This window comes from Aulonocara stuartgranti (genome assembly GCF_965226115.1).
Source record: "Aulonocara stuartgranti genome assembly, chromosome: 11".
In the NCBI taxonomy this organism is placed as follows: domain Eukaryota; kingdom Metazoa; phylum Chordata; class Actinopteri; order Cichliformes; family Cichlidae; genus Aulonocara; species Aulonocara stuartgranti.
The window spans coordinates 9669694-9693033 of NC_138947.1; the positions used below are offsets into that span (position 1 = coordinate 9669694).

Genomic DNA, 23340 nt, shown 5'->3' on the forward strand with positions numbered 1-23340 from the left:
GAGGAGGCAGCAGACACAAGCTCAGCTGGTCCATTAGGAGCATGTCTGCTTTCTGACAATCAGAATTGAGATGACAGAGCACTAAAAGACCCAAAGGAGACTGTGAGCATTGATGCATACCACTATCTGTGTGTGTATGTGCATATGTGTGTGTGTGTGGTGACCTAGGGAATAGGCCTACGGGGGGGGGGGGGGGGTCTTATGGGGGGGGAAGGGTAGGCAGGATTAGTTATAGTGTTCAGCCCAGTTATTGGTCACTGGACACAAACAATGGGAGGGCTAAAGAGGATTTGTTCTTATGTGTACCCCCCTCCTCCTCTCCCGCTGTCCTGTAGTGCCAGTGGGAAGTGCACGGTATAGAGGTCCAGGCTGCACCCAACGGGGGCGGCCCCGTGCATCTGGAAGATTGGCCCGTCTGCCCGTCTAGCGTTTTCCCATCCCCCACCCCTCCCCCAGCCCAGGGTGGGACTTGAACTACATATGGACGAGACAAAAACACAGCCACATTCGTCACCAGTCAGACGAGACCTAGTTCAGGGGAGCGTGCACATCGGCACAGTCGAAATAAGGAGCTGATCTGCGATGCGAGTGGCTGTAACTTGCTTAAGCGAGGTGTTGTGCCATTGCACAATACCTGCAGTTTTTTTTAGTCCCTGTGTGATTTAATCAGCTGGTTAGAAGTTTCTAAATATACCAGATCTGTCCTCACACTGCCACCGCAGAGGATCAAAGTTGTGTTCATTAAAGGGCCCAAGTACTGGGACTGCGAGTCACATCATTTTGATTGTAATAACACGGGCAGGTATGCTCGCTCTGTTACATACTGACAGAAGTCAGCCTCACCTTAACCGAGTGAGGTTGAAAAGTACAAGAGGTAAAATGAGATGGACGTGAAACCACTACGAAATATTTTTTTAAATCTCGATGTGTTAAACTATTTGAAATTGTGTGAGTAATCAGGTGGCTTATTTACTCATTACTAGCAGACATATACAATAACAATACTGTGCAGAGCAAAATGTGACTGAAGTAAGAGTTAATTTATTGACCTGCAATTTTAGACATTAGGAATGACTTTTAAAAAACTTTATAAGCTTTTTATTGGTTTATTTATGTCTTTATTGTCATATTGTTCTAGTGCCTTAGATGACCTAAGCATGAGGGGCGTGTGTGATTTGAAGAGCCAGGCATGCCCAATGTAGACAGTGCTAATAGGCAAATCCAGAGCAGAATGCCTCCTTTGTGTCAGTGAGCTTTAATGAGCCTGTTGTGAGATCTCTGTGCAGACAGAGAAACACTCTGCAACAAGGAGGACCATTGTGCGATGAAATGATGTTTGTGCATGTGTAAATACGTGCGTGTGTTTGAGTCACGGCGCAGTCTGTAGGTGGCAGTTGGCTCCATGTTTCCTGGAATATTAATAAATAATAGGCACTCTTAAGGAGTAGGCAGCTAACGATACACTGAAGCAATAATGAAAATTACAGTGAAAAATAGCTTATTGTTAATTAAGAGTGTAAGCCAAAATGCAGAATATTTAAGAGAAAATAAGCAGGAACGGGTAGAAATAATCCTGTTTGTGTCATAAAATAAAACATTATCTGTTCCGCTGGCAATCTGAGCCGAGGGCGATGACTGAAAGGCAGATTAGATAGAGCTTAAAACAGGAAATAATCCACAGATTTTAGTAAATTTTGTGTAGCTGATGTGATAGTTGCTGTCTTGATTAAAAAGTCACTAGTTTTACCTGTAAAATGTCAAAAAATGGTTTAAAAATGTCCTAAAATTTATTTAAAAAAAACTTTTGTTCCAAAACTGCGTATGTGTAAATGAAGTGTTAAGTTAACCTGGTTTGTTGGACACCATCAATGCTGTGACCTTTCTTCATCTATGACTCCCTTCTGTTTCACCTTCGCAGTGGCTACCATGACAACAGAGGCAACTGCCGTGACTGAGGCAGACACTGAGGGCAAGCAGAAGACCAGTAGTGCTGAGCCCGAACCAGAGAACAAGCAGAAGGCAGAGGCGGCTACATCTGACCCAGAGGGAGAGCAGTCGAGCACAAAGGCCCAGGAACAGGTCACTGAGCCTGGGCCTGCCGAAGCAGCGACCTCCCCTGAGGAGGAGCAGCTAAAGCCTCGTACCAGAACCTCTGCTGGCAAAGGCCTTTCTCGTCTCTTCTCCTCTTTCCTCAAGCGCCGATCGCAGTGCTCAGAGGAAGAGGTGTTTGAGGCAGAAAAAGCCAAAGACGAAAAGGCAGACAAAGAGGAAAAAGTAGATAAGAAAGAAGAGGAGAAGGTGGAAGAAGGGAAAAGTCAAGACAAGGAGGCCAAAGCAGAGGAGGAAAAACCAGAGGTGAAAGAAGTGAAAAAGAAAGACGACAAAGCAGAACCTAAAGAAGAGAAAAAGAACGTGGAAGAAAAAGTAGAGAAGAAAGGTAGCAAAAAGAAAAAGAAAGAGGCCAAGAAAAAAGCAGAAGAAAAGGATGAAGAGAAAGTAAAAAAGGAGGAGACAAAAAAGGGGGAGGAAAAGTTGGTGAAAAAAGAGGAGCAAAACGAGGAAGGGACAACACAGCAGACTGTAGAAAAGGAGGAAAAGCAAGTGGAGAAAAAGGAAGAGAAAAAGAAGGAAACTGCTGAGGTCAAAGGCAAGGCGGCAGACGCTGGAAAGAAGGAGGAAGAAAAGGTTGACAAGAAGGTGGCAAAGAAAAAAGAAAAAGAAGAGAAATTAAAGAAGAAAGAGGAGGAGAAAGCAAAAAGGAAAGCAGAGGAAGAAGAGAGGATAAAAAAGAGGGAAGAGGAAAAAGCAAAGAAGAAAGAAGAAGAAAAAGCCAGAGAAGCCGAGAGAGCGAAGAAGAAAGAGGAGGAAAAAGCTAAGAAGAAAGAAGAGGAAAAAACGAAAGAGGAAAAAGCAAAAACAAAAGAAGAGGAAAAACCAAAAGAGGAGTTGAAGAAAAAAGAAGACGAAAAGGTGAAAGAAGAAGCAAAGAAGAAAGAGAAAGAAGGGGAGGAAGCAAAGCCGGAAGAAAAGGAGGAAAAAGAAGAGAACAAAGAGAAGAAAAAAGACAAGGGAAAGAGCAAAGGAAAGAAAGAGGAGAAGGAAGTGAAGGAAGTGAAAGGACCAAGTGAGGAGCAGGTGAAAGCACCGATTGCTGCTCCTGAGCCCGAGCTTAAAACTGAGCCAGATATTGAACAGGCTGCTGATCAGCACTCTATAAGCAGCACAGAGGCGCAGGTGAGTCCTAACAATCTCACATTTAGAGTACTTGTTCTAAGATTCGCTGTGATTAAGATGAAAGTAGAACCAGTAGGCAGTTGGCTTAAATTAGCATGATCACTGGAAATGTAAAGATATGGCAGCCTCTCCTAAACAGACCTCCAAAACTTACGGGTCAAACAATATATTTTGCCTGTATATTTCTACCAAAAAACAAAGCTAACACTAAAAACAGACCGTATTTATTTGGAGTAATGTGCAGTTCTATTTTTAAGCTGACTGCCGTGATTTCAGACTGTTTGCAATGTCCTTGTGATAACAAGATCCCAGGAAGCCTGACCTTGATGGAAAAGAGGTATTACAGACTTTCAGAGGTGCTGTAGACCGACTCCAGACGGATTTATCTAACTCCTCTAACTGTATTTTCTAAAACAAGGGCTAAAAAAGAACATCACTGCAGACAAAGGTTATAAAAAAAGCACTTCAGGCTGCTGATTGGGTTTTGCTTTCTAATGAATTTTTTATGTGGACAGCTTGCTCAGTGAGCATCACTGTGCTCACTTGGGCTTAAAGGCTGGTCTGAAACAAAGATGACCCATGCTGGTTTGAACTAACGCTAGTATCAACCGCTCGGGTTCATCCTGGGTTATTTGAGTACTACCTTAGTATGGTGCTCTGTATAATGTCTCCCACTTTCTCTTTCATCTTTGTAACACACTTTGGCAATTGTCTGGTTTTGACTATTTTAGCCAGCCCAAGAGGAACACAAGGAAGAGGCTATGATAAAAGAGCCTGAAGCAGTGGAAGAAGTGAAACAGGAGGACACGGAGAAAATAGAGGAAGAACCAGCAGAAAAGGAAGAGCCAATCAAAGAAGAGGAAAAGGAACAAAAGCAGGCAAAGAAAGAGAAGCCTGCAAAAGAAAAGACAGAAAAGAAGACTGAAGAGGTTAAAGGCTCTAAACGTCAGAAGACCATGCAGTGCAAAGTCACCCTGCTGGACGACGCTCAGTTTGAGTGTGAACTTGATGTAAGCAAACCCTCCCAAAATGCACCACTGTTGCGTTTGCTTTTCTGTGATGATAAACATGGAAACTGAAGAGTTTCTCTTGCCGTGTGTCCCATGTCTGCGTTTCTCTTTCTCATTTAGAAACATGCTAAAGGCCAAGAACTTCTTACAAAGGTGTGTGACCATGTTAACCTCCTGGAGAAAGACTACTTTGGCCTGGCTCACTGGGAAACCCCAACCAGCAAGGTAGGATGGTTTTACCCTTCTGTAGTGTTAATTACTTGGAGCATAACTGGATGTTATGAATGACAGTGCAAAAAAAAGTGAGCAAATTTTCTTGCATTTCTTCCGTTTTGCTCAGACATGGTTGGAACCCACCAAAGAGATACGGAAACAGGTCCCAGGTGCTGTCTATGAGTTTACATTCAACGTCAAGTTCTACCCTCCTGATCCAGCTCAGCTTACTGAAGACCTAACCAGGTGAGCAAGCATCAGCTTGGAGGAATGGATCAACATGAGGCAATAGGGAGCTTTTGCACTGCATTTATTCAACCCAGGATAAATGTTCATAGACTCAATTCCTTAATCGTTTCACACCTTTTCCAGGTACTTTCTGTGTCTCCAGCTGAGAAAGGACATTATGCTTGGTGTTCTTCCCTGTTCCTTTGTCACACTGTCCCTGCTGGGCTCCTACACAGCCCAGTCAGAACTCGGAGAGTATGACCCCGAGCTCCATGGAACAGACTACGTTAAAGATTTGAACCTGGCCCCCGGACAGAGCAAAGAGCTGGAGGAAAAAGTGATGGATCTGCACCGCACATACAGGTCATTAAGGAGTTGTCTAGACACGCCCTTTTCACAGTGTTCATTTAAGCCCAGTGTGCATACATTGAAGGAACCTAATTCATTTTCGAAGCTGCTTGAAGCTGATTGAGCCTCAAAAATGATTCTGACAGTAAAATACGTCTTTGAATTAAACGTTATCGTGTGTGCCTCCAGATCAATGAGTCCAGCCCAGGCAGACCTGCTGTTTCTGGAAAATGCCAAGAAGCTCGCCATGTATGGAGTTGACCTGCACCAAGCCAAGGTATGTTTATTTTTATTTTTAAAATTATTTTACTGGTTTGGATGAATGGTTTGCTTCTTAACACGTGGTCCAGTCTTTTTCATAGAAGCATGTCACGAGTATGTATGCATGTATTGATTTTTATTCGATTTTAAAATGCTCTTTTTACAATAGCATCATTGTATTGCAGCAGTAGCATCCATATTTAATTACAAAATTGATGTCATCCCCCTTTGGAAAAAAAAAAGAGAGATTAATAACATCCTAAACTCCATGACCTCAAACAGCATTCGTGTTTCGTGAGAAAGTCTGCCCCCCGGTGACTGATTATTGCAAGAGCAGGCTGGCGGTGTTTGGTCAGGGCTGTAAATGTTCCGTGGTGTTTCTTGCATGCAGGATCTGGACGGTGTTGATATAATGCTGGGCGTTTGCTCCAGTGGTCTGATGGTTTACAAAGACAAGCTGAGGATCAACCGTTTCCCTTGGCCCAAAGTGCTCAAGATCTCATACAAACGGAGCAGCTTTTTTATCAAAATCAGGCCGTCAGAGGTAAATCTCACTTTACATAGTCTGTATGTTTGACCTGTATTGATTTTTGTATTGTTCTATACAGATCCAATTTCCATAGATTTCCTCTGAGCTTAGCTTTGAAAAATGTAAAGAACTGATTTCTTTTAATAACCAATAGATTGTGTGTGGGGGGTTTACTCTAACCCCCTAGACTTATTTATTATTTCTCAGCAGAAGTGGCTGGTATAAAATGTAATAGTACTGTTAGTTTATATTGCTATTGGTTTTCTTATACACATAAATGTAACTGTACGACTGAGCCAACTGATTGCAAGAATGATAAGATACATCCAGCTTTTCAGATGTCTTTCAGTTTCTTTCACTATTTAAAGAAAACTGTGTTTCACAATTGCAGAATAATGTCGCTATGGAGTCATTGAATTTGACTTTTGTTTCTTTGCTTTTAGCAAGAGCAGTATGAAAGCACCATTGGTTTCAAGCTGCCCAACTACAAAGCCTCAAAGAAGCTGTGGAAAGTTTGTGTTGAACATCATACCTTCTTCAGGTAACAACGCTTTGATTCTGAGTGACACTTAGGTCCTCCCTATCCACTTGTTAATTGGCTAACTCCTCACTCCACCTTAAGCCCTGTATTGGCACCACAGCAGTTTTAACCACAGAGGAAAAGCTGAACACTCTTAAAGCTTTTGTCTGTTTAATGAGATAAATCCAAACATGTTGCTAATCTTTTTACATAACACGAATCCTTTTTTTTTTTTTTTAAAGAAGACAGTGCAGGGTTTATAATTTTGAATCCACAGTGTTCATGTAATGGTCAAATAATGTGTAGATTAAAATGTAATTCTTATATCTCTTGCTCAGGGTTTCAACAGTGGAGCCGCCCTCTTCACGTCGCTTCCTCGCCTTGGGCTCTAAGTTCCGGTACAGCGGTCGTACTCAGGCCCAGACCCGCCAGGCGAGCTCCATGATCGACCGGCCGGCACCTCGCTTCACACGATCTGCAAGCAAGAGGCTGTCTCGCAACCTAGATGGAGGTATGCGTGAGTGTATGTTGTCACACCTGTGTGTGTGTGTGTGTGTGTGTGTCCTGCAATAAACCACAGGTCCAATAAGGTGCCCTCTGACTTCTTTTGCTATAGAACCTGGAGATGAAACTCTCCAGTTTCTGCAGGTAGTCTCGGCATCAGCCAGGACTCAGGTTGATGATTGGTCACTGCTGATGGTATCTGAAAGACCCCAGCCTTCTTCCGAATTCACAGGTACTTCGAAGTGTGTGAAGTGATGCCTTTTGGCATACCTTCTACTCGCAGATTGCTTTGTAGGATCTAACAGCCTTTTTGCATCATTTTTCCATTCATCTTTGCTTCCATACCTGCAAAACTGTTGCTGTTCAGCACAGTTAGCTTGTCTGGAAAGTGACCTATTCTGATACATGAGATGGGACACGTACCCTGTACTTTCCCCGGTGTGACTCCACAGTATTGTTGGTTACTGAAATCTGAAAGAAATTAAATAAATTTCCTCACAAATGTAACTCTAAACAGGTATTTCCAGTCTTGAGGCTCTTGTTCCTCTTTTTTTTCATTTCATAACTTTGCACTTAACGTGTGTTGCACAACCGCTTTCATTTGCTTATTTTCATTTGCCTTTATGCTTGAATTTTTGACTGACTGACCTCCCTCATCACTGCCCCAGTGCCCATCATTGTAACGGGTTCCATCTGGAGCCTGTTTGTGTTCCAAAGTGCAAAAGGCATCTTTCATTCATCTTTATACTAACTTCGCTTTACTGGACTCACAGAAGTCTGGCACAAAAGCTTGAAATCTTGCTTGCTTGAAGCGCTGTGCAGCATTCACAGCCGCTCGTCATCTCTGCAGCAAAACCATTACATAACTGGCATCACCTCGTCATGTCTTCACAGCCGGAAGGGAGTTTGAGCAGAATTTCACTCAGTCCTGGGAGGAGGAGGAGGGGCGTACTGTTGGCACGGAGACTGGGACTGCTGGTCCTCAAACCATTATCCAGACAGTCAGTCAGCCATGGCTGGATCTGGCGAGCGATGACGATCACCAGCAGAGGAGAACGGAAGATGAATGGTTTATTCTTCTGGATCATCAGCCTCATATTCCATTTATCTCACCCTTTGATTTTGTTGAAGAGCCAGGTATCTACCTTTATAGTGCATGGGTAGCGTCAAATGTCGCAAATTTAACATGCACTTCATTCATGTTGCCACCATACTATATGCACACGGCACTACTCAGTAAGAAACCAGGCGCGTGGCTCCACGTGGCCTTCTCGTTTCAGCTGGTTGAAGTTTGTTGTTGTTTGATCACCTGATACAAAAAATGTTGCACCTTGTTTTTTGATGTCAGCTGAAACTAGCTTGGCAAAAACGAGCTCTATGGACCACCAACTGGAACCAGTGGTGATAAAACAGGATGACTGGTTCCTGTACTTTGACCGTCTGCTCAGCGTGTCTCCCTCTGAGCATTTTGAAAAACTTCAACGTGAGTTTCTTTGTCTGGCTTTCTGCAAAAACCTTCACACTTTTTTGGGTAAAAAATGGTAAAAAAAACAATTAATTGCAGCACTTAAATGGTTTGTTGTATCACTCTTCCAGTCTCTACCACGGAGGGGGAGGAGGAGGAGCAGGTCATAAGCGTGAAAGAACAGCAAATGATCACTGAGGAAATGATTGGGAGGATGCGGGAAACAGTGATGTTGGTGGATGCATTTACAGAGAAGGAAATTTTGGAAGGAAGATTGAGGGACGTGAGGGATCTTGAGGAAAGGCTACAAGAAATTGATGAAATTGCAGGGAGAATTCAGCATGCAGTAGAGGAAGAACTGGGGGAGGAAGAGGTAGAAAAGCTAAAACAAGAAGAGAGAGACATGGAGCAGAAACAGTTGATCCAAGCCAAAGGTGTAACAGAAATGGTGGTGAGGAAATCTGTGAGGAGAAGAGTTATAAAAGAGGGTGAAGAAGGCGAAGTGGACGAATTGGAAGAACAAATAAAAGAGGTGTTTTTAAAGGACTTGTTGCCTGAGGAGGAAGACATCATGGTGAAGCGGGAGAGCGAAAAACAAGTGGGCAAGAAAGTGGTAGAAGCGTTAAGGGAAGGAGAGAGCAATTTGGAGCAGAGACAGTCAATCCAATCCAGGGTTATAACGGACATGGTGGTGAGGAAATCTGTGCGGAGAATAGATATAAGTGAGGGTGAAGTGGATGACTTGGAAGAACAAATAAAACGGGTGAAGTGGGAGGGTGAAGAAGACACAGACGATAGCTTTAGAGAGAAACTGCGTGAAATGGAACAGGAGTGGCAAGATGCAGACGTCGCCGGCTCTGCTGCTGTAGCAGGATACAAGAAGGTTCAGCATAGGACTGAGAAGATAGTGACTATTGTACAAGAGAGGGGGCAGCAGCAGGAAGGCATGGAAGACGTGCAGGGACAGTCTAGTGTTGCATCAGAGGAGATGTTAGAAAGACAGGAACTGTGGCGTAAGACAGAAGTGGTGGAGGAGAGGCCACATAGGGAGGTTCCAGAGAGGTCAGAAGGTCTGTCTCAGGCGAGAGTTGATGATGTTTGGTTCATACTTTTAGATCAGCCTCCACACAAAGCTGGTTTCAAAACACCAGGTAAAGTATGCTAATCCCTCTGATATTCTAATATCATCAAAACCATAAAGACATACATGTCCGGAAGCACTAGCATTATATTAACCAAACTGGCTTTCGTTTTGCTCTTTTCTTTTGCTTTGATTTCTGCAGTGAGGTGTAAGATATACTCGACTTTAGATTTTCATACGGCCTATGTATTTTTTAAAGAGAGAATAACCACCACTGCCCAGCTTCTCTTCCAGCTGGGCATTTGTTTTCCGTCGCGCTCAAATATTCTGTCTTCACTTTCCTACATAGTTGCCGATGTGGAACGTGTTCAAGTGGACAAGGGTGGTCATTTCAACCCCGAGAAAGAAAAACCACATATCAGCGTTGAACGGGTTGATGACTGGTTTGTGTTGCTGGATTTTATTCCCCGACAAAAGCTTTTTGGGCCATCAGGTACTGCTCGGTCTTGTTTTTGTTTTGTTTTTTGAAACTTCCTTGTGCTTTATTTTGTCCTTACTCGCTCATGAAAGAATTGCATGTTAATGCTGGCGATTAAAGATGCCTCTCCTGACTCTGCTTACCAGTTACTCACATGGAAGAGAGGAAAGAAATAGCAATCGAAGACGGATCGAGATATATAGGAGAAAAGCTACAACACCAAGTGTCAGACAAAGTTGATGATTGGTTTGTGTTACTGGATGTTTTTTCAAGACAAACGTCACACGCACCACCAGGTATTCATAAAAGTCCCCTGTGCTGGCTCACAGCTTTAGCAGAACCAATTATTCTAAGCACTGCAGGTACTCTTATTTTCAAAGTCCCTGAGCTTTTTCCTCTTTTTTTTTTACTAAGTCACCTTTTCAGAGCGAATTGCTGCTCACCCAGAGGAACGTGCCTCTCTGATTGAAGTAACAGCTCTTGAGCAGAGAGAAAGAAGAGTTGACATTTTGGTTGAAGGTGCTGACGCAAAACAAATGCTGCCAGAAAGGGAGGGGGTAGCACTTCTACAGGATGTGAAAGAGCGAGAAGATGACTGGTTTGTGCTGCTGGATGTTCCCATTAGGCAGCCCTCATTTGTGGCACCAGGTAGAGCAGATTTTCCGCTGCGCTCCTGCTGTTTCTTCATTCACTTTTTGCCTCAAGTGTCATACAGCGAGTTTTCCGTTTCTTTGTTGGTAGCTTCCATGGCTGAGTATGTTGAGGTTTACACCAGAGAGAGTGTTTCTGCCTTGACTGAAGCAGAGGCTGTTGATTCCAGGCGGGAGCTTGTAGTTGAGGATGCTGCTGTGGAGAAAGTGGAAGCAGTGGCTCCCAAGCAAGGTATTCCAGATGTCCCTATAAGTATCTGCAGCTCACAAATGTGCTTTTATAAGATCAACAAAAGATTTATCTTATGCTTCATAGTAGCCGGTGTTGAAATCAAAATTTTGTTTTGCAGTTTCTATGTCGATGCAGACTAAAATCTATCCAGATGTTTCAACTGAAGTGAAAAGTATAGAGCAGAGATTGCTTCAGATTGACCAGGTTACACCACAGCCTCCCCAGCCAGAGAGAGAGGATGACTGGTTTGCTCTGTTTGGTACTGCACGTGATGAAGTCATGATACCAACAGGTATTACAGTAAATTCAGACTGAAACATAATATTCTAAGAGGACTATGGTGGTCATAGCAGTATCACTCAACGCCTTTGACTCTGTCTGTGCCAGTGACTCCAGCTCAGATCGTTCCAGAAATGAAGACTTTTGAGGTTGAGGTGACCGAAGAATGGAAGAAGACAGTAATTGGTGCGGACAGCGGGCAAGACAGGACAAGTGTGTCTGAAATTAGAGCGAGCCAAATTGCCTCCCTCTCTGAGAGAGAAGCTGATTGGTTTGTCCTGTTTGAAAAGCCTGTGGTCGTACAACCAGGTAGATTTCTACGCCGAATGGGTGCTGTGTGAAGCTGTGCGCAAAAAGTTTGCATCAGATGTATTTACGTTTATGTTTGTGTTTGTTGCTGTAGTCAAACCTATTATTGATCTAGTGGCAACCACTGAAGCAAGAGTGAAGATCGTGGAAGGTGTGAGGCCACCTGTGGAGATGGTGAAGATTGAAATGGCAAGAGCAGGAAAAGTGGACGATGATTGGTTTGTGCTGCTGGATGTAGCAGCAAAAGCACCAGGTATTCTGCTGCTTGTATGGCCATGCGGCTTTGCTATGAGATGCTATCAGACTGAATAACATGGCAACTGTGCTCGACTTCTATTATGTTGTACTAGGAGCACATTATAAACGAATGCAGAAATACTGCACCAGCCTTAGTTATATTGTGTTTGTATGGTGGTGCAGTATGTCAGGGGAAAATGCTCATTTAAGATATTTAGGTAGAGGGAATATTTAACTTCATGCAGATCTCATTTTAGTTTTTTTTTCTGTACTCTGTCAGCGGCTGGGGTGGAACGCATCCATATATATCCTGATGTAAGACCTGCTAAAGAGCTTACACTCACAGAGCAGACAGCACAGCAGACAATTACAGTAGTGGAGAGAATACGGCAGCAGCAGCAGGGTGTGGTGCAGCCACGTCCAGCAGTGAGAGAGGTGGAAGATGATTGGTTTACTCTTCTGGATAAGTCCCTTAAGAAATCAGGTATAATCCCAAAGAGCTTGGTATGCCAATACATACGAAACATTTCTCGCTGAGGTGAGTAACACCTGGTTGTGTGTTTGTATTAGCCGCTGTCTCGGAGCGCGAGCAGCTCCCAGCACAGGTCACAGTTCCTGCTCCTGCCGCGGCCACGAAAAAGATTACGATTTCTGAGACGAGACCGGGGTTTGAGAAACGGATCCTGGAAGAAAGACCCTCGCAAACACGTGTCAGTGATAATTGGTTTGTTCTACTCGAGGGTGACCTCAAAGCGTCAGGTATTTTTTCCTTGTGTGGAGTTTTTTCGTTTTGTGTGTGGCTAAAAAAAACCTCACACGGTCATGCCTTGTTTGCTTCATAAAAACACTCATTTCTAACAGCTGCTACCTCTGCACGGGACACACTGGCTCACAGCTAGCATTTTCCATTATTCACGGACCTTCGATTGAAGAAATAATGCTTTCTTAATGTCGTCATTTCCCTGGTTCAATCTCATTTAGCTTTATGCCTTTTTGCAGCATTTGTTTGGAATATAACAAGAACCGCTTTTACTGATCCACTTTGTGGACATCTGCTTCTGGCCCACATCACATCCTTACGCTTATGCGTGCTTGTCCTTTTAAATGAGAGCAAAGGAAACAAATGAGGTACAGTATACCTGTGCAGCATTGAGGCTAAGTGTGCCATATGCTTGTTAAGCTGTTTTATTTTTAATGCTATATCTGTTTTCGTGTGCATTTTACTCACCGTGATCCTCACAAAACTCTCCACTCGCAGCCTGCTCAGTGCTAAAACCCAACATTCACTCATTTCCATTTTGTCTGCGTTTTGTCTAGCTGCGAGCGCCCAGAGGGGCACGCGCCCTGTCAGTGCTCCGGTCTTCTCCCAGGCTGCTCTGATGGAGGCGGGAATCCCCATGGCCACTCTCGACCAGCCTCAGACCTCCACTCCAATCAAAACCAGCCGCCAGGAGGAACGGAAGCTGCAGGTCACCGTAGAAGCTGTGGAGCCCTCAAAAATCGAAGCCGGGGCTGACGCCAAGGTATTCAGTTACTCTGATTGCTGTTGTAAATGTTGGTAATGTAATATGTGTGGAAAAAAGTGATAACAAATGTTGTGTTTTCATAGAAAGTCTTTTATTGTGAATGGTACAACGCCTTTGTGGTGAAAGATGCTAAAGTATCTGAGATCGCTCTCTGTGTCTGAGTGTGAACTGTGTATCTCTTGCTGCTGTAGCCAGCAGTGTGGAGGGACCAGAGAGAGCTAGACTCATCACTGATATCCACCATGAATGGGGACATCCAGGTTAGTGTCAGATGCAGGCGTCTTGCATGTCAGAAGACGTGCTTATACCACGGTTGAGATCTGAGTGTTAACGCCAACATTCAGGGGATGCTAACACGTCTTCCTCTCTCCTCCCCTGGGGTAGCACGAGTCTGAGACGACGAGCACGGAGGTGGTGCGAATGCGAAAGGTCAGATTCTTAGTGCCGTACATACTACCGTAGCCATTTTCTCCACCTCCATTTCTGATGATAAAGAGCTTCTCATCCCAAAGACTAATATCACCCTCTTCTCATGTTGTGCTTCCACACAGCTAGGTCGTAAATGAAACCTACATCAGGTTCGATGCACAAGAAATGTTTTTATTTATTTTTTATTAATTTCATAAAAGGTAGAAAATATAACAATGGCTAGATTGCAAACAGTTTCACAGTCTCAGAGTACGTTAACACCTACTGGCTGTTTTTAAAAGTTGAAACAGTTACATCATTTCTTCCCATTGCTTGCTGTTCTTAACACTGGAATGCACACATGCATGATTATAGATTAAATGCACTAAAGAGGCATGGTAACTGGTGTTTTATCACATTTATGTCACTCCATCACTTTTTTTTCTTTTCTCGGTATAAGAATAGAAATCTTCGGTCAGTCCTCCAGAGCCATCTGTTCTTTGCTTTGTTAGTGTAGTGCAGATTTTGGTCCCTTATGGTCACACAAACGACTGTGCATGCACTCTTACTCTTACTTTCTCTGTTTTATTAACACATTAGTGAACTTCGTAGTGTGCATGGAAGAGGTGTGGTTGATGCCAGCATAAAGGGAAACTGAAACAAACCCACCTTCTTTTTTTTGTTCTTTTCATTTTTCACAGAAAAGAGCTAAGAAAATTGAGGGTGACTCAATATATATCAGACATAGCCAATTAATGTTGGAGGTTGGTATCCCTTCTGGAGACGTCGGTCTCCAGCTGCATTTTCTTGCTCTTTGGCGCACCGGTTGCTGTTTAACATCACGCTTGCATGCGGCATGATTCACACTTTTCTCGTCGGCGTTAACGAGCGGCTGTAGATTACATGAAAAATGTGTGTTTGTGTGGGGCAACCGACTCTGATCCGATTGATTCAGGAGAGTGCTGTTGAGTTTAGAACAACAAGAAAAAATGACTGGGTTCAATCTGAACTTGTTCAGGATGCTGCACTCCTGATAATCCACAAACTGTTCATAGTGATTCACCGTGCGGTGTTGGTGCGGCACCAAGGTCTAAGAACGGTGAAGCTTTCCTTAATTGTTTTTTTAATGGCAGGTTTCATTCCGAGCTCATGTTTTATGCACTTATTTATTCAAGATCATCAGTATTCTCCTGTTCCTGCTTTTGCTCTGTCCTTCATCTCATTTTCAGACTTGTCAGTAATGCATTTCATTTTCTTGACAATTATGGAAATGAGTGTTTTAGTCTGTAGAAATGAAAATGTGTGTGTGGGGGGGGATCCCTGCTGTGTTGTGTATGAAAGAAATGCCATTTGGTGAAACATTTATCATTAAGTTGCTCTTTTGCACCACAACAGCTCATGATTTACAGATATATAGTTTGCAGTATGTTCTGTTTATTTGCTATCACATCCTGCGGTTGCCTGTAAAGATCAACTTGGTGCTAAATGTTGCCAAATCAGCGCTTTGACCGTTGTTCATTTGTCTTAAATGAACGGGGATTTCATTTGGAACAAGCCTTCATCTTCAAGAGCTTTTACAATGTCTGCTGTCACCGTCTTTCTCCTGCTCTTTGGTTTGCAGCCTCTTCTCTTAACATGTTTCACTGCGAGCCTAATGCTGTGAAATAGATACTCAGTGTTGCGCTGTATAGTTTAGGCCCTCTACCCAACCACGGCTCCAAATGACTCCAAATATTTATCAGCTTGATAAATCGCGGCTCCAGCTCTGCTCTCATGAATCAGCTGCCAGGTTTAATTTGCATTTTGAATAGGAGACACTGATAATTTTTTAAGGAATCTGAAACATTTATGTTTGCTTAGAATCACGTTAACCCCGCTTCTGCTTATTTAATCATCAATAAATCAACCAAAGTTGCACAAAACGGCAAAAAAACACCAAATAATCTGACTTTTTTTTTCTTTTAATCTCTCCCTCTCTACGACACATCTTCTGCCTTCCCTCTCCCTTCCCGGACAACCTCTGTGTACTTTCTGTCCTTGTATTATCCTCTTTCTCCATCCTCCATCCTTTCCCCCCCCTCAACCGCAACGTCTTTCCCATCTCGACTTTCCTCTGTAAAGGACTTCGATAAGCCTCAGGAGGTGCTGCTCAGGCATCACGCCAGCATCAGTGAGCTGAAGAGAAACTTCATGGAGGCGGTCCCAGATCACAAGCCAAGTGAGTGGGACAAGCGCCTGTCCACACACTCTCCCTTCCGCACCCTGGGAATCAACGGTCAGCCTCTGCCCAGCGCGGATGGGGTAAGTCTGGCACAAAAAACAACTGATCCTTTTAGTTCATTTAGTCTATCAGTTGAAGAATTTGAGAGAAAAAATAGTAAAAAAATAACATCTAATTTGGCTAATTAAGATGAGCAGTTTTGGAACTGACTTGGCACTTACTTGTGTTTGAGTAATGCTTAAAAAGAAGAAGAAATTGTGAAGAGGAGTCATTCAGGCTCTTTCTGATGTAGACAGTGTTGACAGTTTGCGTGTGCATGTATCTGAGCTGATGGCATGCGGTATGCATTAATTGAATGTGTATGAAGAATGCAGCCGGACTCGTTGACTTTTATATTTGTTCATTCACATAAAAGACCGCTGTGGGTGAGGCATCTTTGGCACAGGTTTTCCTCCCTGAGATGTCACTCGGTCTGAATCAGACCTGCTTAGGATGCCTCTGAAGCCCAACACGTTTGTACTGCATGACTGACAGACCTGACTTTTACAAATTTGCTGCATGACTAAAAGGCAACCCACCTTCAAGACGTTTTGCACGTGCTGGCGCTGAACAGTATTTCCCCTCTTTTTCCTCTCTTTTTTTCTTGGCTTACTTTCTTTTTACGCTGCTTTCACCTTTTTCATTTTGCTGCTTTCTCTGAGCATCTTTGTTTGTTTTTTATGAAGAGATGAGGCCTCATTCACAGTTGTATCAGCAAACAGCTAATACAACATTATTATTATTATTAATATTGTTATTGACATGAGTAAATATTTGAATGACAGTATTTCAGGTAATTGAAGCTTTTCACGGATGGAAACTCAGTTTCAATTTAGTCGCTGTCACATGAGTAATTATGTAATCTGTTGACGTTCACTTGACATGCATTTGCATCAAGTGCTTCATGATGACTTGGACACAAAGATTATTACATTTGAAAACTTAAATTCCTTCAAAAATATCATATTGTCAGTATGCACTTGAGTTTTCAAAGAAAAACGTACAGGAGGGGCCATAATTTCTTGGAGATAGACATTTGTTTTTAATAGTTTCGCAGTGGATTTGAAATCAAGTCATCAACATGTGATTGAAGTGCCATCTGTCAGCTTTAATTTAAGGGCTTGTACAAAAGTATAGCATTATCTGTTTAGGAATTACAGCCATTTTTATGCACTGTCTCCACAACATTTTCATGGCCAGGTGAAACTTGTGCCCTTATTATTTCTCGACAGATGAAACAGACGTAACATAACAAGTTGAGTCAAAATGTTATTCAAAAATATGAGGCTAGAGCAAGTCAGGGGACTGTCATTAGGCTGAACAATCCGATCACACCTATCAGAGAAATAGCAAAAACCTACAGAGTGGCCAAATCAATAATCTCTGACGTTTTATAAGATAATGAATTCAATGGCCAACTCAGCAACACCGAGATGCCTGAAAGACCACAGAAAACAACCAAAGTGGATGATGAAATATTTCCAAGGTTAAGAAAAAACATTTTCACAACACATAAGCAAGTTAGCAAGGTAAGAGTATCAGTGTCCGAGTGTATTATCAAGAGGGAAATGAATGGAAATACAGAGGCTTTACAGCTGGGTGGTTAAACGAGAAGGCTGAATTAGACTTTGCCAGAAAACATCTAAAAGAGTTTGGACACATGAAACCAAGATGAACTACCAGAATGATGGGAAGAGAAAAGTATTGATAAGGAGGGAAATAGCCAATGATCATAAGGCCATCAAGGAAAAGAAATGAGATACTCTTCCACGGCCAGTTGATCACCTGATCTCAGCCAAACAGTTTTGATTTTCTTTTTACTGGAGACAAATTTCAAAGATGCACAAATAGACGTAAACAGAAGATTTGATGTCAGCAGGTTGTAGACTTGAACATTTTTATTCAAGTGAACAAACCTGATATTTAAAATTGGCAAAAAAAAAGTCATTATTTTTAAACCTCACAACTTGTTAAACACCTTGAATTGCTGGAAGTCTGCATTTCAGTCATATTGATTTAAAATCCACTGTGGTGATGTGCATAGGCAAACTACAAACACTGTTCCTTTGTCCAACAAATTATGGACCAACTGGACTGACAGCTCACAGCGAGCAGTTTGGAAATGAAACAGAACAATTGTAGAAAGTCTATGAGCCAACAACCACATGACTAATATTACAGGAGTAATATTATTTTTTATAATTTTTTTCCAAGGCAGCTTATCGTCTTATTTACAACTCACTACTGTGAGAAAAGTAAACATCAACTTTAAGCAGAGCTAGATTTGATTCTGCTGCTTCTAACGGACTGATAATTGAATTAAAATAAAGTAAAAGCTACTTGTTAAAACAACCAGTTAAACTTTAGGTTCTGAGCTGCTGACATTATGAACCTTTATGACAGCTTGATGTCACTTGAGATGCATAGCATTGTTGCTATCCATCAGCTCTCAGCTGCATCAGCTTTAGCTGATGAGATAGTTTTAAATAAGATACCGCAAGTGTGAATGACTTTTCTGTCTTTTCAAGAGAAGAAAGAAAAGTTTGTTGTTCATGGAAACAAATAAAGTGCATGTTAAAATGCATGTAACATTTCAATGCTCTGAAAACAAACGAAAAGTGAATAAAATCTGGTTTGTTTTCTAATAAAGGCTTTAAAATGTTAGAATTTTATCAGCTGTTTTATCAGCACAAATTCAGATTTGACAAATTCAGTTCATTATCGTATTTTAAAATTCCTCCCTCTCATCTTTTCCCCCCTCCTCCTCCTGCTCATCCTCGTCCCCCCATCAGTTTGTCATCCGCCTTCCGCGCGGCCCCCTGCTCGACTTCTACTCCAAACGCAGCTGAGGGGGTCGTCTCAACCCTGCGGAGGCCCCACACAAGGTGTGAATGTGACCCACGGAGACCGCACCCTGCCCATCTACCCATCAGCCTCTAGCTTTCTCTTCTCCTCTTCTCCTTCCTTTGCTTCCTCTGCAGCATCACTCCAGCATTTTCACCTCTCATCCTCTGCTCCACTTGAGAAGCTGCCCTCTTTTTTTTTTTTTTTTCTCTCAGGCTTCCTTTGAACTGTTGAGACTTTGATTCCCTGTTTCCTCCACTGCGGCACAATTCCCCCACCCCACCCCTGGTTTCTCCAACCAGAATCAGACCTCTCCTTCTCCAAAGACTGATCAGGACTGGAAGTGATAACGCAGTGCTGTTTGCATTTTCTGTGACGTCTTTTGGACTTTTAAAGATACAAGTTTTGACTTTTATCCAGAGGTTTTTAATGTTTGACCGCATCACTTTGAGCCTGCTTTTATACACGTGTTGAGGTTCATTTATATTGTCAGTAGTCTTTAAAAAAAGAAAAAGATGACCACTGTGACTTTTTTCCTGAGCTCACATGCACTAGAAAACAGCAGTCTTGTTAATGGGGGAAATGATCAGTACCCTTTCACACTATAGTATTTCTTGAGGCAGCTTAATTGTTATTCTTAATAACCTGTTTGTCCTCCACCAGTATTTGGAAAGGGAGTATGTAGCAGCTGCAAGAGATTCCTTGTTGCATGACTTTTTGACAATCAACGTTGACCAAAGAATAAAAGCCATTCCATATTCAGTTCATATGCTTCTTATTTCCATTTATGGAATTGAATTATTTCATATAAACTTCAGGTTTCATAATATTCCACTGGTCCTTCCTCTCCAAATTTAAACAGGAGAATTGAATCATGACGCATTCTATTTATTGTTAAGATGCATGCCATAAAGTTGTAACCATTCATAAAACTTGCTCATCTACTTTTAGCATGCACCATGTAGAAATGATTGTGGCCATTGTGTGGCATTAAAACAGGGCTGATTTTTATTACATAAGTGCAATCAGATAACCAGAGTCTCTGCAGTACCTCATAAAACCTATACTTTGTGCAGCCTAATCCACTCTATGTACATATTTTTAGCTTGCATGCATGTGTATTTATCATTTTCACAGTATCAGTTGGAAATACTTCACATAGTAACTATTTTATGTCTTTTTTAGAGTGTGTGCATTAGACCCCTAAGCAATGGTTCAGACACAAAGACTGCACATGAGGAAACCAGCAGTAGTTTGGAATTTACAGACCTACCCATCAAGAGCGAGCCCGAGAGTGTCGAAGTCCACAGCGCTACTGTTGAGAAAGAGTTACGTGATCAGGAAGAGGTTGTAGTGTTTGAGGCGAACTTGGTGCCAATCGTAGAGGTGGAAATGGCACAGCTGCCTCCTTCCTTTGATCCCTCCTGTAATGCTTTAGAAGTGATCCCGGAAGAAGAAGGATCGTGTCCCGGAGTGTCGGCTGACTCTGGGAGGATAGCTGGATCTTCCCCAGCTTCCTATTTCTGGAGCGATGGTCCACAGGTCATGCGCTGTTTCCAGGTAGCCTCCTGACTCCCTCGGGGTGATGCTGATTATTTCCCTTCTTGGCTGACACACTCCTTTGCAGCACCGATACAAATAAAAAAAACTTGTGACTCTCCTAAGGTGGTATTCGGTTTGGTGTGAAAGTGCTTGTTATTGTCAGATGGAACTCAAACGCTGCAGAGGTGCTGCACAGTGGTGTGCTAAGTTTTTAACGACGGTGACGGGTCACTGTAAAAATCTCTGCTACAAAACCATTACTTTTGATCATCTTTCTAACGCACCTGTGCCGTTTATTCACCGTTTCTCTTGGAGTGGTTGGTGGTGGGAAGTGACGTTAACACGTTGATTCTTCTGTTTCGAATACAATAAACTAATCTGGTGAGAGGAAATAGCGGTTGTGGTGAAAGTCTAATTAAAGAAAAAAAAGGCAATAGCTAATGCATGGTGTGAAATAAAGTGTTTGCTGTGGTGCAAAGTGTCTGGTTAAACAGCCACTCATGGGGCTGTGCTCCATTTCACAGCCCCCTCTGGTGCAGACGCAGACTGTCACCATCACAGCCGTCTCCAGCCCCTTACCCAGTGGCATCTCCACCACAGAGGTCCCTATCATCCCGACTAGGACCTTCACCTATGAGTCTTCAAAGGTAGGGGCTCCAGCAGCTGCTCAGCCCAGATCTGTCTCAGCTATAGGCAGTCAGGTTTGCATGGTGGAGGTGGCTTCAAAAACTCCCAATAAGGAGGTCTGGGAGGATCAGTAGAAGGGCTCCAAAATAAGAATGAAGCAGCCTCGTGCCTTCCTCGGTGAAACCTTGATGTCACATGATTTAGAAATGATTATTCAGTACATCCCCCTTTTTTCTTCTTTCCTTCAGGTGACCGTTGATGGGACAGAGGAGGACAAAGATTGCTCAACAGTATCCAGTTCCCAGACCATTACCTCAGAGACCACCAGTGGCACCTCAGTGACGACTACCACCACTCACATCTCAAAGGTCAGCAGAGCAAATTAGGCTCTCGCCTTTCCCGTTCTATTACTCTTTATATGCCTAATATAGATTTTCCTTCCTGTACAGGTAGTAAAAAGTGGATCTTCAGAAACTCGCGTGGAGAAGAGAATTGTCATAACCGCAGACTCTGACATCGACCAAGATAAGGTACAAAATCTACACACAGGTTTAGGCGTAAGGCGGTATTTGCTCTCTTGGCTGAGTTTTATATGGAAGCTTGTTTGTGCAGTAAAAGGAAAGAAAGCCTTAACTCAAAATTTCAACAACTGGAAGGAAATTCCAAGATAGTTAGCAAAGACGTTACACAGAGTGCGGTGCAAAATAACAGCATTTCATTCCAAATTTTTCAGATGCAAACTTGTCGTGTAATTGTCTCTGAGGTAAAACAATATTATTTAATCACTGCATATTCAGTACGGGTGCGCATTTTGAGCTACGAGTGCACTTGCTGCCAAATGCAGTGCTGTGATTAGTCAGATCTGTATTTTTTACATGTGAAAAATCAAAAAAATTGAGGTTGAACTGGAAAAATAAATGCCACAACCTCACCCCGCAAAATCATGTGAGCGGTTGAGGTGAACAGCTGCATTAATAGTAGGCGAGTCCAAAAAATATTTTTAATGCACAGAATATTCTAATCTTATCCAATTTTTTTTCAGCACCGAAAACAAGCTTCCTTAGTTTTAGATACTACTCTTTAATCTGAAATATGAAGTTATAGTGTTTTGCTTAAATTTGTACTTGCATCAACTCTTTAGCGCTTAATGACGAGGACAGTTTTGTCTTAGCAACTTGAGATCATATAAACAAAACATGTCTGTGTTGCAGGAGAAGCACGGCGGAGCATCAGCATTGTAACTGAACCACACCTTGTTCCTTTGACCAATCACCTCCGATATCCCCAGCACTCAACACACAGTGACCAGCTGTACTTGCGCACACATATCTTAAAAAACAGGAAAAAACCCCCACTCATAACTCTGCAGCTAAAATGATTGATAACAGCGTATATTAATTCCTAATAGTCTGTTTGTTTTCAGTTTTTGTATTTTTTTCAGGCTGTTCATTGTAGGCAGAGCTGCACAGTCCTCAGATTATCCTAGTGTTGTAAAAGTTTAGCGAGTACACGTTTATTGGTTAAATCCCAGCATTTGCAGTTGTGTGATCTCAAGTTACGTTTGCTTTTAAATACTTTTTTTCCTAGTGGTTTTTACATTGTTGATTTTATACAAATTTACTGTTTCCATTATAGTTTAGATGCCATTATCAGCATTTCTTCCCACGGTGCTGCTAGGGGAACGTTAAGACCACATTCAAGGGAACTCTCTTTTTTTTTTTTCTTGTTGTTTACTTGTCTATTTAATTCAGGAGAGACTTTTTATTTTAATGAAATGACATACCTCACATCTCTATGTGGACAAAGATATTTTCTGCTCAAATTTGGACAGTTTGTTCACGTCTCAGGTACAAAAATAAAGAAAGAAATAAAAAAAAACCCAAGTTAATATTTTCTTCCCCAACCAGCTTAAGAACCAGTAGCCTACATATTCTTGTAAAGTTTGAATTTTTAAAAAATTGATCTATTTTGAAATATTTCTCTATTTTATAGAAGTAATGCTTTTTATAGTATTTGTACAAATGTGAGGTTTTTAAGTTATTCATATCTGCTCATGAAAATGTAGGTTACCATTTGTGGTGTTTTACTGAATTTTGAGGTCTCTATTTAAGACTCGTCTTGCCTGAATCACCCTGAATCATTCTTATTCGTTTCCTCTCGTAGTCCACCAAGTACATCCGACTTTACAGAACTCACAGATAACAGTGGAGATTTACTCAGCTCTGTTTTTGTTCATTTTAATAGAAGTCCTACCTGCTTTGAACATATTTGGTTGATATGAAAAGTTTTTACAGGTTTTTGGTCTGTTTATCTCAGGTTTTGATATTCTTTGTAAGACTACAGACCTCCGTATGATTGTATGAGGAATGTCCATGTATTTATTATCCACCTCTATTGTAAATGTACATGTATGTTCAGTCAAGTGAGGTCAATAAATATAAAAGCTTGTCTGTCACAATAGCCACACATGTAAGCCATGAAGGCAGCTGCCCGATAAATGTGGCTTTTCCTCTCACGGGAGCACACGTTGTCTTTTTTTTTGTTTTTTTTTCTAC

General features: G+C 42.1%; 1 protein-coding gene across 17 annotated transcripts in view; it reads left to right on the plus strand.

Annotated features, from left to right (window-relative positions):
- Positions 1-23300, plus strand: part of LOC309718084 (uncharacterized protein) — a 30984-nt gene extending 7684 nt beyond the window's left edge. For 4 of the 17 annotated variants that reach the window (XM_082553070.1, XM_082553072.1, XM_082553071.1 and 1 more), the window contains exons 2-33: positions 1919-3234; positions 3966-4244; positions 4365-4469; positions 4585-4703; positions 4830-5048; positions 5223-5310; positions 5686-5838; positions 6267-6364; positions 6682-6854; positions 6960-7079; positions 7742-7984; positions 8196-8330; positions 8444-9463; positions 9743-9886; positions 10018-10167; positions 10286-10519; positions 10613-10753; positions 10872-11045; positions 11141-11341; positions 11436-11594; positions 11859-12062; positions 12149-12337; positions 12896-13101; positions 13296-13364; positions 13489-13533; positions 14214-14276; positions 15634-15813; positions 19802-20176; positions 20683-20805; positions 21034-21153; positions 21235-21315; positions 21997-23300. In XM_082553070.1, coding sequence (XP_082409196.1) covers positions 1927-3234; positions 3966-4244; positions 4365-4469; positions 4585-4703; positions 4830-5048; positions 5223-5310; positions 5686-5838; positions 6267-6364; positions 6682-6854; positions 6960-7079; positions 7742-7984; positions 8196-8330; positions 8444-9463; positions 9743-9886; positions 10018-10167; positions 10286-10519; positions 10613-10753; positions 10872-11045; positions 11141-11341; positions 11436-11594; positions 11859-12062; positions 12149-12337; positions 12896-13101; positions 13296-13364; positions 13489-13533; positions 14214-14276; positions 15634-15813; positions 19802-20176; positions 20683-20805; positions 21034-21153; positions 21235-21315; positions 21997-22026 — 6948 coding nt within the window. In that variant the 5' untranslated portion in view covers positions 1919-1926 and the 3' untranslated portion in view covers positions 22027-23300. Of the gene's footprint in view, positions 1-1918; positions 3235-3965; positions 4245-4364; positions 4470-4584; positions 4704-4829; positions 5049-5222; positions 5311-5685; positions 5839-6266; positions 6365-6681; positions 6855-6959; positions 7080-7741; positions 7985-8195; positions 8331-8443; positions 9464-9742; positions 9887-10017; positions 10168-10285; positions 10520-10612; positions 10754-10871; positions 11046-11140; positions 11342-11435; positions 11595-11858; positions 12063-12148; positions 12338-12577; positions 12707-12895; positions 13102-13295; positions 13365-13488; positions 13534-14213; positions 14277-15633; positions 15814-18564; positions 19379-19801; positions 20177-20682; positions 20806-21033; positions 21154-21234; positions 21316-21996 lie in introns of those variants that run through there. The other 13 variants (XM_082553076.1, XM_082553077.1, XM_082553073.1 and 10 more) reach the window with 13 other exon arrangements.
- Positions 23301-23340: the final 40 nt, after the last annotated feature.